At 38.9% G+C, this 13,978-nt stretch overlaps 1 protein-coding gene across 3 annotated transcripts in view; it reads right to left on the bottom strand.

Annotated features, from left to right (window-relative positions):
• LOC139378784 (sodium/potassium/calcium exchanger 2-like) overlaps positions 1 to 13,978 on the bottom strand; it is a 180,783-nt gene that overhangs the window by 41,212 nt on the left and 125,593 nt on the right. For 2 of the 3 annotated variants that reach the window (XM_071121281.1, XM_071121283.1), the window contains one exon: positions 13,173 to 13,187. The exons of the other annotated variant lie outside the window; for it this stretch is intronic. In XM_071121281.1, coding sequence (XP_070977382.1) covers positions 13,173 to 13,187 — 15 coding nt within the window. The remainder of the gene's footprint in view (positions 1 to 13,172; positions 13,188 to 13,978) is intronic. 3 annotated transcript variants of the gene reach the window in all.

The raw sequence follows: 13,978 nt of genomic DNA, 5'->3' as shown, positions 1-13,978 counted from the left end.
CCCCACAACATGATGCTGCCACCCCGTGCTTCACGGTTGGGATGGTGTTTTTCGGCTCAGAAACGTCCCTTTTTCCTACAAACATAACAATGGTTATATTTTTGTTTCATCAGACCAGAGGACATTTCTCCAAAAAGTGTTGAGCGGCCTTTCAGGTTATGTCGACATAGGACTCGTTTTACTGTGAATATAGATACTTTTGTACCTGTTTCCTCCAGCGTCTTCACAAGTCCTTTTGCTGTTGTTCTGGGATTGATTTGCACTTTTTGCATCAAAGTACGTTCATGTCTAGGAGACAGAACGTGTCTCCTTCCTGAGCGGTATGACAGCTGCGTGGTCCCATGGTGTTTATACTTGCGTACTATTGTTTGTACAGATGAACGTCCAACCTTCAGGCATTTGGAAATTAATCCCGAGGATGAACCAGACTTGTGGAGGTCTACAATTTTTTTCTGAGGTCCTGGCTGATTTCTTCATCATTTCCCATGATTGTCTAGCAAAGAGGCACTGAGTTTGAAGATAGGCCTGTAAATACATCCACAGGTACACCTCCAATTGACTCAAATTATGCAATTAGTCTATCAGAAGCTTCTAAAGCCATGACATAATTTTCTGGAATTTTCCAAGCTTTTTAAAAGGCACAGTCAACTTAGTGTATGTAAACTTCTGACCCACTGGAATTGTGATACGGTGAATTATAAGTGAAATAATCTGTCTGTAAACAATTGTTTAAAAAATGACTTGTGTCATGCACAAAATAGCAAAACGAATAGTTTGTAAACAAAAAATTTGTGGAGTGGTTGAAAAACAAGTTTTAATGACTCCAAACTAAGTATGTATGTAAACTTCCAACTTCAACTTTACATAACCCAACCAGAAGCCATTGATTACAAGCAACATCTGCACTGATCTTAACACTATCATTAAGTTTGCCGACAAGACGTCGGTGGTAGATCGGCCTGATCACCGACAATGATGAGACAGCCTATAGGGAGGAGGTCAGAAACCTGGCAGTGTGGTGCCAGGACAACAATCTTTCCTTCAACGTCAGCAAGACAAAGGAGCTGAATGTGGACTACAGGAAACAGAGGGGCAAGCTCCCACCCTGCCATCCACGACCTCTATACCAGGCGGTGTCAGAGGACGACCCTAAATATTGTCAAAGACTCCAGCCACTCAAGTGAAGACTTGTCTCTGCTTCCGCACAGCAAGTGGTATTGATGCACCAAGTCTGGAACCAACAGGAACCTGAACAGATTCTACCCCCAAAACATATGTCTGCTACATAGTCCTATTTGGTTAACTATTTAATTAACTATCTGCATGGACCCATTTTGCAGTAACTTTTTTGACTCGTCACATACGCTGCTGGTACTGTTTACTATCTGTAACTTTATTCCTAGTTATATGTACAGTCGTGGCCAAAAGTCTTGAGACTGACACAAATGTACATTTTCCCAAAGTCTGCTGCCTCAGTTTGTTTGATGGCAATTTACATATACTCCAGAATGCTATGAAGAGTGAATAGATGAATTGCAATTACTTGCAAAATCCCTATTTGCCATGCAAATTAACTGAATCCCCAAAAATGCATTTCCACTGCATTACAGCCCTGCCACAAAAGGACCAGCTGACATCATGTCAGTTATTCTCTCGTTAACACAGTGTTGACGAGGACAAGGCTGGAGATCACTCTGTCATGCTGATTGAGTTCAAATAACAGACTGGAAGCTTCAAAAGGAGGGTGGTGCTTGGAATCATTGTTTTTCCTCTGTCAACCATGGTTACCTGAAAGGAAACACGTGCCGTCATCATTGCTTTGCACAAAAAAGGGCTTCACAGGCAAGGATATTGCTGCCAGTAAGAATGCACCTAAATCAACCATTTATCGGATCTTCAAGATCTTCAAGGAGAGCAGTTCAATTGTTGTGAAGAAGGTTCAGGGCGCCCAAGAAAGTCCAGCAAGCGCCAGGACCGTCTCCTAAAGTTGATTCAGCTGCGGGATCAGGGCACCACCAGTACAGAGCTTACTCAGGAATGGCAGCAGGCAGGTGTGAGTGCATCTGCACGCACAGTGAGGCAAAGACTTTTGGAGGATGGCCTGGTGTCAAGAAGGGCAGCAAAGAAGCCACTTCTCTCAAGGAAAAACAGCAGGGACAGACTGATATTCTGCAAAAGGTACAGGGATTGGACTGCTGAGGACTGGGGTAAAGTAATTTTCTTTGATGAATCCCCTTTCCGATTGTTTGGGGCATCCGGAAAAAAGCTTGTCAGGAGAAGACAAGGTGAGCGCTACCATCAGTCCTGTGTCATGCCAACAGTAAAGTATCCTGAGACCATTCATATGTGGGGTTGCTTCTCAGCCAAGGGAGTGGGCTCACTCACAATTTTGCCTAAGAACACAGCCATGAATAAAGAACGGTACCAACACATCCTCCGAGAGCAACTTCTCCCAACCATCCATGAACAGTTTGGTGACAAACAATGCCATTTCCAGCATGATGGAGCACCTTGCCATAAGGCAAAAGTGATAACTAAGTGGCTGGGGGAACAAAACACCGATATTTTGGGTCCATGGCCAGGAACTCCCCAGACCTTAATCCCATTGAAAACTTGTGGTCAATCCTCAAGAGGCGGGTAGACAAACAAAAACCCACAAATTCTGACAAACTCCAAGCATTGATTATGCAAGAATGGGCTGCCGTCAGTCAGGATGTGGCCCAGAAGTTAATTGACAAACATGCCAGGGCGGATTGCAGAGGTCTTGAAAAAGAAGGGTCAACACTGCAAATATTGACTTTTTGCATCAACTTCATGTAATTGTCAATAAAAGCCTTTGACACTTATGAAATGCTTGTAATTATACTTAATTATTCCATATTAACATCTGATAAAAATATCTAAAGACACTTAAGCAGCAAACTTTGAAAATTAATATTTGTGTCGTTCTCAAAACTTTTGGCCACGACTGTACATATCTACCACAATTACCTCGTACCCCTGCACATCGACTCGGTGCTGGTACCCCTTCTATATAGTCAAGTTATCGTTACTCATTGTGTATCTATCATTATTTATTATTATGTGTTTTACTTTTCTATTATTTCTTTATTTTACTTCTCTCTGCATTGTTGGAAATTGCCCGTAAGTAAGCATTTCACTGTTAGTCCACTTGTTTATGAAACATGTGACATTTGATTAGATTTTCCATTTGATAAAAATTATTTATAAATTATAGCCAAATGTAGTCAAATACTGTATGAAAATTATTTTTATCATCTACTATCTGTCTATTCAGCATTTCAAAAAGAACAGTTTGACATTTGTATCTTGGATTTTTTCAATTGCTTTGGTGCAATTTTCACAAGTACAGTGCCTTGTGAAAGTAATCGGCCCCCTTGAACTTTGCGACCTTTTGCCACATTTCAGGCTTCAAACATAAAGATATAAAACTGTATTTTTTTGTGAAGAATCAACAACAAGTGGGACACAATCATGAAGTGGAACGATATTTTTGGATATTTCAAACTTTTTTAACAAATCAAAAACTGAAAAATTGGGCGTGCAAAATGATTCAGCCCCCTTAAGTTAATACTTTGTAGCGCCACCTTTTGCTGCGATTACAGCTGTAAGTCGCTTGGGGTATGTCTCTATCAGTTTTGCACATCGAGAGACAGAAATGTTTTCCCATTCCTCCTTGCAAAACAGCTCGAGCTCAGTGAGGTTGGATGGAGAGCATTTGTGAACAGCAGTTTTCAGTTCTTTCCACAGATTCTCAATTGGAACCAGGTCTGGACTTTGACTTGGCCATTCTAACACCTGGATATGTTTATTTTTTAACCATTCCATTGTAGATTTTGCTTTATGTTTTGGATCATTGTCTTGTTGGAAGACAAATCTCCGTCCCAGTCTCAGGTCTTTTGCAGACTCCATCAGGTTTTCTTCCAGAATGGTCCTGTATTTGGCTCCATCCATCTTCCCATCAATTTTAACCATCTTCCCTGTCCCTGCTGAAGAAAAGCAGGCCCAAACCATGATGCTGCCACCACCATGTTTGACAGTGGGGATGGTGTGTTCAGCTGTGTTGCTTTTACGCCAAACATAACGTTTTGCATTGTTGCCAAAAAGTTCAATTTTGGTTTCATCTGACCAGAGCACCTTCTTCCACATGTTTGGTGTGTCTCCCAGGTGGCTTGTGGCAAACTTTAAACAACACTTTTTATGGATATCTTTAAGAAATGGCTTTCTTCTTGCCACTCTTCCATAAAGGCCAGATTTGTGCAATATATGACTGATTGCTGTCCTATGGACAGAGTCTCCCACCTCAGCTGTAGATCTCTGCAGTTCATCCAGAGTGATCATGGGCCTCTTGGCTGCATCTCTGATCAGTCTTCTCCTTGTATGAGCTGAAAGTTTAGAGGGACGGCCAGGTCTTGGTAGATTTGCAGTGATCTGATACTCCTTCCATTTCAATATTATCGCTTGCACAGTGCTCCTTGGGATGTTTAAAGCTTGGGAATTATTTTTGTATCCAAATCCGGCTTTAAACTTCTTCACAACAGTATCTCGGACCTGCCTGGTGTGTTCCTTGTTCTTCATGATGCTCTCTGCGCTTTTAACGGACCTCTGAGACTATCACAGTGCAGGTGCATTTATACAGAGACTTGATTACACACAGGTGGATTGTATTTATCATCATTAGTCATTTAGGTCAACATTGGATCATTCAGAGATCCTCACTGAACTTCTGGAGAGAGTTTGCTGCACTGAAAGTAAAGGGGCTGAATAATTTTGCACGCCCAATTTTTCAGTTTTTGATTTGTTAAAAAAGTTTGAAATATCCAATAAATGTAGTTCCACTTCATGATTGTGTCCCACTTGTTGTTGATTCTTCACAAAAAAATACAGTTTTATATCTTTATGTTTGAAGCCTGAAATGTGGCAAAAGGTCGCAAAGTTCAAGGGGGCCGAATACTTTCGCAAGGCACTGTATGTGGTAAATTTCCACAATGCTTAGTACAAAACTCAAAACAGATCATCAAAAACATTGTTGTTTAAAAACTACAAACACACAAATTCACTTTTTCACTAAACTTAAGAAATGTTTAGGTTCATTCCACCAATTCGGTGGCTTTTGTGAAGTGTAACTTCGTAAAAAAAAATAATAATAATTCACTTAGAATGTTAAAATGATCACAAATAACACATTTTCAACACCCTAAAAAACAAGTTTCCCATCTCAAGATGTTAAATAAAAAAATACTAGTGCATAGTAAGTGGCAAATAAAGTAACAGGGTTGACCATAACAGGGTTGACGATGTAATCATAAATCAGCCATAAGTCCACTTGTGACATGGGAATGGAAGATTGTTGTGTGCAACAGGGAGTGTATTTGACTCTCATGGTATTTGGCAATTAAATGCAAGCTTCACATTTCTTTTTATTGTTAAAACATGTCTAGGCTAACCTTAAAATGGTAACAATAATCTTCAGAAATAACTTTCAATGCAACAAAATAACTAGTGCTTTATATTGACATTTTGGGGTTAAGTGGGTTAAACAATCTTCTTCGAGGGGATACAGGGTTGATGGAGGGACATGATGAATTTTGACACTTTAGCAAGTCTTTATTCATATGAAACATCGAAGTTATTGAATTATCCATGGCTGGATTTAGACAGGCAGCCCAATTCTGATGTTTTTTTCACAAATTGGTCTTTTGACCAATCAGATCAGCTCTGAAAAAGATCTGGTGTGAAAAAATCTGATGTGATTGGTCAAAAGACAAATAAGTGGAAACATATCAGAATTGGGCTGCATGTGAAAACACAGCCCATGTGGTCTATATTAAAGGGCACTTCATTTAACAAAACAGGCTTTTAAAATTCAATATTGATGCACAATGTCTACTGACATATCAAAGGGCACCCATTTCGTGGAATGACCCTTTAATCTAGAACTACGTTTCACATTGCAATACATGTTCATATAAAGTAATTTCTTTTCACAATGCAATGCTCACATTTACTTTTGACATGATTGTCTTCTCATTTGTTAAAATACATTTTACTATTACTTAATCTGACTGCTCTTAATTGATAATCACTCCTATATATTTTAAAATGGTTTGTCTACAACAGATTTTGAGAATTACATAATGAAAATGTATGTTTGTAAAGTATAAACATAAAAAGTATTTATGATGTATATTGTAATGTACTATTATGATGGCATGTACTGTATGTAATGCATCCACTATACAGTAAATATGTATCCAAAATGACGTTTTTTTTATGGAATAATTTCACACGGATTTACAATAATTGCATTGGCCAAAACAGTACTGTAAAACGGTAAAATATGTCAGTTATATAGCAGGCATTTTTATACATACATTTTTGTATATGTAACCCCAGTGGGAATAGAACCTACAACTCTATTGTTGCTAATGCCATGCTCTTACTAACAGAGCCTCACAGGACAGCTACAATGTGTAAGTACAATACTGTAAAATACTTGATTACAATACAGGTGGAAGGTGTATGATCGCCACCCCAATGAGCGTGCCACCCTCCTCCAGGCCATGGATGAGGAATGCAATGGCATCAATCCAGACCTACAGTATATCAGGCTTGGATTCGCCATGCCAAAAGGTTTTTCCCCAGGTGAATGAACAATGAGGACATTTACTGCAATGTCAATGAGAACCTATGGCCAAATGCAGGCTTGATATACAAACTAGTGCCTACTAAATGTTATGTTTCCTTAATTCATTCAATTTGTTAATTTGATTACAGTACACTCATTTTGTGATTTATTTTTTGCATCAATGATTGGGAAAGATGTTTTCAATGATTACACCATTGATAATACATGGGATAGAAATTATGGAAATATGATTTTCAGTGATAGTATATTGCCTAATGTTAAAAAAACAATGTTCTGTAAATTACAGTACTGTAGCATATAACATTCAAAGGGCAATTTTGAAACATGTATCTTACTTTAAAAAAAAATTGGATTAATTGGTTGTTAAAATGACTAAATTCAGAAGATATTGCTTTGGTGATTACATCAATGTTCTCATGGTATTTCACAGTAATCTTATATTTTGGATCAATGGTTGTGTGGTGAAAGATGTCTCCAAACAAAACGAATGCACAATAATAGGTTTGGAATACAAAACTGTTACCAGTTTGGAGTTTTTTGTACTAAGAGTTTTGAAAAATCACCACATACTTGAGAAAATAGCACTAAAGCGATTGATAAAACATTTAAATGGTAGTTAAAATGACTAAGTGGTGAGCCTATCATTATCGGATGTATTGGTGGATAAACTAGATGTTCTCATGGTATTTCACAGAAAACATCAATTTTGCATGAATAACTCAGGGGTGAAAGATGTGTTCAACTCCAACTCCAATGCACAATCAAAGGTTATGAACATAAGAGTTATCAGTTTAGAGTTTTGTATTTAGAGTTTGGAAAAAGTAAACAACATAAAGTGACTGAATAGGGTGTTGGGCCACTACGAGCCAGAACAGCTTCAATGCAACTTGGCATAGATTGTACAAGTGACTGGAACTCTATTAGAGGGATGCGACACCATTCTTCTATGAGAAATGTCATAATTTGGTGTTCTGTTAATGGTGGTGAAAAAGCTGTCTCAGGTGCCCCTCCAGAATCTCCCATAAGTGTTCAATTCAGTTGAGTTCTGGTGACTGAGATGGCCATGGAATATGGTTTACATCATTTTCATGCTCATCAAACCATTGTGATCACTCATGCCCTGTGGATGGTGTAATTGTCATACTATGGGAGATAATAATGGCCTGACAAGCATTTCGATACATGACCCAAAGCATAATGGGATGTTAATTACTTAATTAACTCAGGTACCACACTGTTATTTATTAAAGTATTTCCATTATTTTGGCAGTTACTTGTAGATTCTAGTGTTAAGGAATCAAAGTGGAAAGCAACTGTGCAAACACACCACAGATACAGTGGGTAATGGTCGGCCACCAGGGTTGGGTAGGTTACTTTTTAAATGTATTCCGTTAGAGTTACTAGTTACCAGTCCAAAATTGTAATCAGTAACGTTACTTTGGATTACCGAAACTCAGTAAACGTAATCTGATGACTTTTAGTACATTTTTGTTCACTTTCCCCTTAAGAGGCATTAGAAGAAGATGAAAAGGATCCATGAAACGCATTTGGTGTGTCATCACAGTGGATTCTGACTTGTCGTCAGACTCGCTCAGGTGGAACAAACTTAAACTTGCGCCTTTTTTCAATGCTGAATTTGATGTCAATTGAGAAACAGATATGTGTTACAATGTATTTTTTCTCAAACATCCTTTTTTCATTTAAACATTTTTTTAAAGTATTTGTAATATGATTTTCATATTTTTGCTTACATTACGTAAGGGATTACAAAAAATAAAATAAAAAAAGATTACATGTAACTGATTATATGTAATCAGTTACTCCCCAACCCTGTCAGACACTGACTCTTTTCGGTCGATCGTTGGTCCTGTGTCCTCTATGTTTTTTTAATGTGTGTCAAAGAACAAAACATGTAGTCAGCTCTTTCAGTGTTTGGCCCCAATGTATCTCCCAGCCCCATGCATGCGAGATAGTTAGTATAATATGTATTGTTACAATGGTTAGCTTACAAGGGGTAAAACAAGAGGGGAGATGGAAAGGATAATGGAGAAAACAAAAATGGTTACAGAGGTATACATTCACATAAAATAGTAAAAATATGTCTGCATAGAAACTTATGTTTGGACATTCATTGACATAACTGTACAGTGCCATCAGAAATTATTCCACATTTTGTTGTTTCAGCCTGAATTCAAAATTGATTAAATATTTAAAACATTATGACACAATACCCCATAATGACAAAGTAAAAACATGTTTTTGCAAATGTTTGCAAATTTATTGAAAATGAAATACAGAAATATCTCATTCACATAAGTATTCACACCCTTGAGTCAATACTTTGTAGAAGCACATTTGGCAGCGATTACAGCTGTGAGTTTTTCTGGGTAAGTCTCTAAGAGCTTTACACACCTGGATTGTGCAACATTTGACCATTATTCTGTAAAAAAATGATTCAAGCTCTGTCAAATTGGTTGTTGATCATTGCTAGATAACCATTTTTGGGTCTTGCCACAGTACATTTAAGTCAAAACTGTAACTAGGCAACTCAGGAACATTCACTGTCTTCTTGGTAAGCAACTCCAGTGTATATTTGGCTTTGTGTTTTAGGTTATGAAAGGTGAATGAATCTCCCAGTGCCTGGTGGAAAGCAGACTGAGCCAGGTTTTTGTCTTGGATTTTGCCTGTGCTTAGCTCCATTCTGTATTTTTTATCCTGAAAAACTCCCCAGTCCTTAATGATTACAAGCACACCCATAACATTATGCTTGAAAATATGCAGAGTGGTACGAAGTAATGTGTTATATTGGATTTGCTCCAAATATAACACTTTGTATTCAGGACAAAAAGTGAATTGCTTTGCCACATTTTTTGCAGTATTACTTTAATGCATGGTTACAACAGGATGCATGTTTTGGAATATTTGTATTCTGTACAGGCTTCCTTCTTTTCATCTGTCAATTAGGTTAGTATTGTGGACTAACTACAATGTTGTTGATCCATACTCAGTTTTCTATCACAGCCATTAAACTCACCATTGGCCTCATGGTGAGATCCCTGAGCGGTTTCCTTCCTCTCCGGCAACTGAGTTAGGAAGGACGCCTGTATCTTTGTAGTGACTGGGTGTATTGATATATCCAAAATGTAATTCATAAATTCACCATGCTCAAAGAGATATGCAATGTATGTTTAAAAATATACAGTGGGGAGAACAAGTATTTGATACACTGCCAATTTTGCAGGTTTTCCTACTTACAAAGCATGTAGAGGTCTGTGATTTTTATCATAGGTACACTTCAACTGTGAGAGACGGAATCTAAAACAAAAATCCAGAAAATCGCATTGCATGATTTTCAAGTAATTCATTTGCATTTTATTGCATGACATAAGTATTTGATACATCAGAAAAGCAGAACTTAATATTTGGTACATGACCTTCTCCCATTCCTCCTCTGGATCATCCAGTTGGTCATTGGCAAACTTCAGACGGGCCTGGGATGTGTTGGCTTGAGCAGGCGGACCTTGCGTGCGCTGCAGGATTTTAATCCATGACAGCGTAATGTGTTACTAATGGTTTTCTTTGAGACTGTGGTCCCAGCTCTCATCAGGTCATTGACCAGGTCCTGCTGTGTAGTTCTGGGCTGATCCCTCACCTTCCTCATGATCATTGATGCCCCACGAGGTGAGAGCTTGCATGGAGCCCCAGACCGAGGGTGATTGACCGTCATCTTGAACTTCTTCCATTTTCTAATAATTGCGCCAACAGCTGTTGCCTTCTCACCAAGCTGCTTGCCTGTTGTCCTGTAGCCCATCCCAGCCTTGTGCAGGTCTGCAATTTTATCCCCGATGTCCTTACACAGCTCCCTGGTCTTGGCCATTGTGGAGAGGTTGGAGTCTGTTTGATTGAGTGTGTGGACAGGTGTCTTTTATACAGGTAACGAGTTCAAACAGGTGCAGTTAATACAGGTAATGAGTGGAGAACAGGAGGGCTTCTTAAAGAAAAACTAACAGGTCTGTGAGAGCCGGAATTCTTACTGGTTGGTAGGTGATCAAATACTTATGTCATGCAATAAAATGCAAATTAATTACTTGAAAATCATGCAATGCAATCTTCTGGATTTTTGTTTTAGATTCCGTCTCTCACAGTTGAAGTGTACCTATGATAAAAATTACAGACCTCTACATGCTTTGTAAGTAGGAAAACCTGCAAAATCGGCATTGTATCAAATACTTGTTCTCCCCACTGTATATGCATTACAAGTCAAAAGTTTGGACACACCTACTCATTCCAGGGTTTTTCTTTATTTTTTACAATTTTCTACATTGTAGAACAATGGTGAAGACATCACAACTATGAAATAACACATGTGGAATCATGTAGTAACCAAAAGTGTGTTAAAAAACAAATGAAAATATATTTTATATTTGAGATGCTTCAAAGTAGCTACCCTTTGCCTTGATGACAGCTTTGCACACTCTTGGAAATGAATGAGTATGTGTATCTAAATTTTAGACTAGTACTGTATACAGTGGGGCAAAAAAAGTATTTAGTCAGCCACCAATTGTGCAAGTTCTCCCACTTAAAAAGATGAGAGAGGCCTGTAATTTTCATCATCGGTACACTTCAACTATGACAGACAAAATTAGATTTTTTTTTCTCCAGAAAATCACATTGTAGGATTTTTTATGAATTTATTTGCAAATTATGGTGGAAAATAAGTATTTGGTCAATAACAAAAGTTTATCTCTTATATACTCTTTGTTGGCAATGACAGAGGTCAAACGTTTTCTGTAAGTCTTCACAAGGTTTTCACACACTGTTGCTGGTATTTTGGCCCATTCCTCCATGCAGATCTCCTCTAGAGCAGTGATGTTTTGGGGCTGTTGCTGGGCAACACGGACGTTCAACTCCCTCCAAAGATTTTCTATGGGGTTCGAGAACTGGAGACTGGCTAGGCAACTCCAGGACATTGAAATTCTTCTTACAAAGCCACTCCTTTGTTGCCCGGGCGGTGTGTTTGGGATCATTGTCATGCTGAAAGACCTAGCCACGTTTCATCTTCAATGCCCTTGCTGATGGAAGGAGGTTTTCACTCAAAATCTCACGATACATGGCCCCATTCATTCTTTCCTTTACACGGATCAGTCGTCCTGGTCCCTTTGCAGAAAAACAGCCCCAAAGCATGATGTTTCCACCCCCATGCTTCGCAGTAGGTATGGGGTTCTTTGGATGCAACTCAGCATTCTTTGTCCTCCAAACACGACGAGTTGAGCTTTTACCAAAAAGTTATATTTTGGTTTCATCTGACCATATGACATTCTCAATCTTCTTCTGGATCATCCAAATGCTCTCTAGCAAACTTCAGACGGGCCTGGACATGTACTGGCTTAAGCAGGGAGACACGTCTGGCACTGCAGGATTTGAGTCCCTGGCGGCGTAGTGTGTTACTGATGGTATGCTTTGTTACTTTGGTCCCAGCTCTCTGCAGGTCATTCACTAGGTCCCCCCGTGTGGTTCTGGGATTTTTGCTCACCGTTCTTGTGATCATTTTGACCGCACGGGTTGAGATCTTGCGTGGAGCCCCAGATCGAGGGAGATTATCAGTGGTCTTGTATGTCTTCCATTTCCTAATAATTGCTCCCACAGTTGATTTCTTCAAACCAAGCTGCTTACCTATTGCAGATTCAGTCTTCCCAGCCTGGTGCAGGTCTACAATTTTGTTTCTGGTGTCCTTTGACAGCTCTTTGGTCTTGGCCATAGTGGAGTTTGGAGTGTGACTGTTTGAGGTTGTGGACAGGTGTCTTTTATACTGATAACAAGTTCAAACAGGTGCCATTAATACAGGTAATGAGTGGAGGGCAGAGGAGCCTCTTAAAGAAGTTGTTACAGGTCTGTGAGAGCCAGAAATCTTGCTTGTCTGTAGGTGACCAAATACTTATTTTCCACCATAATTTGCAAATAAATTCATAAAAAATCCTACAATGTGATTTTCTGGATTTGTTTCTTCTTATTTTGTCTGTCATAGTTGAAGTGTACCTATGATGAAAATTACAGGCCTCTCTCATATTTTTAAGTTGGAGAACTTGCACAATTGGTGGCTGACTAAATATTGTTTTGCCTCACTGTATACGTATCTACCAATAGGTGCCCTTCTTTGCGAGGCATTGGAAAACCTCCCTGGTCTTTGTGGTTGAATCTATGTTTGAAATTCACTGCTCGACTGAGGGACCTTACAGATAATTGGTAAAAATTTCGACTTTGACATGATGGGGTATTGTGTGTAGCCCAGTGACAAATAAACAAAATGTTATGCATTTTAATTCAAGCTGTAACACAACAAAATGTGGAATAAGTCAAGGGGTGTTTATGCTTTCTGAAAGCAATGTAACTGCAATCAGGGAGCGATACAAACTAAGAGGAAAGTTTGGCAAAAAGTTGCTTCCAAGCTGTGGAGATGATAATGAACAGCATTTTGGCAAAGATAATTAGAAAAGTAACTCACCAGAATCAGCAAATTCTGAGGAGACAGAGGAAGAAAAAGAGATACAAAGAGATAGAAAGGGAGAGGGAAAAGATCAACCAGATTATGTACAAGCAGATAAAACATGATAAAACATTGGACCTTAAAGCTGAGATCTGCATAAGGTGAAACAGTGCCACTGGTCGCCCCAGATGCATTTTTTTATAGTTTTTGTTTTGTTTATGAAACGGAGAAGAGCATCCAGCATCGTGGTAAAAAAAAAAGTACTACATACTAGGCTGTTCTAATTAATTTTATCATGGTTTCATGATACACCTGGTTTTATGGTGCTTGAGTCCACACAACATATCGCTCTGTCACCTACAGTAGACCCTGATGAACAACATGGGGGGGGGGGGGGGGGGGAATTAAGCCACCGACATGCTTTTTTGTCCTACCAGATCCACGATGAGAAGGTTCTAGCTAGTGCATCCCTCTGCCCTTCAACTCTTGTTGGATGTAGATGTCCGGTTTATCATGTCCCAGGCTCCCATGACTGTTACGATTATTTATTTACAAGTTATGTGCATGTGCCTAATGAACTCAATCTAATATAATCATTTAAAACATAATTGATGAATGATCTAATATATATATAGTGCCTTCAGAAAGTATTCATACCCCTTGACTTATTCCACATCTGTGACCTGTTTCAGGAAACTAGGCGTATGTCTAGTTTTTTTGTACCAAAATGCGTTTTTTGGCAGAAATGCCTTCCGCATGACTGATGTGCCCATTGTAAATTTCCTGTTACTCAGGTCCAGACGCCAGGATATGCATATAATTGG

The sequence above is a fragment of the Oncorhynchus clarkii genome, chromosome 21 (genome assembly GCF_045791955.1).
Source record: "Oncorhynchus clarkii lewisi isolate Uvic-CL-2024 chromosome 21, UVic_Ocla_1.0, whole genome shotgun sequence".
Classification (NCBI taxonomy): Eukaryota; Metazoa; Chordata; class Actinopteri; order Salmoniformes; family Salmonidae; genus Oncorhynchus; species Oncorhynchus clarkii.
This window is presented reverse-complemented; position numbering and strand designations above follow the sequence as displayed.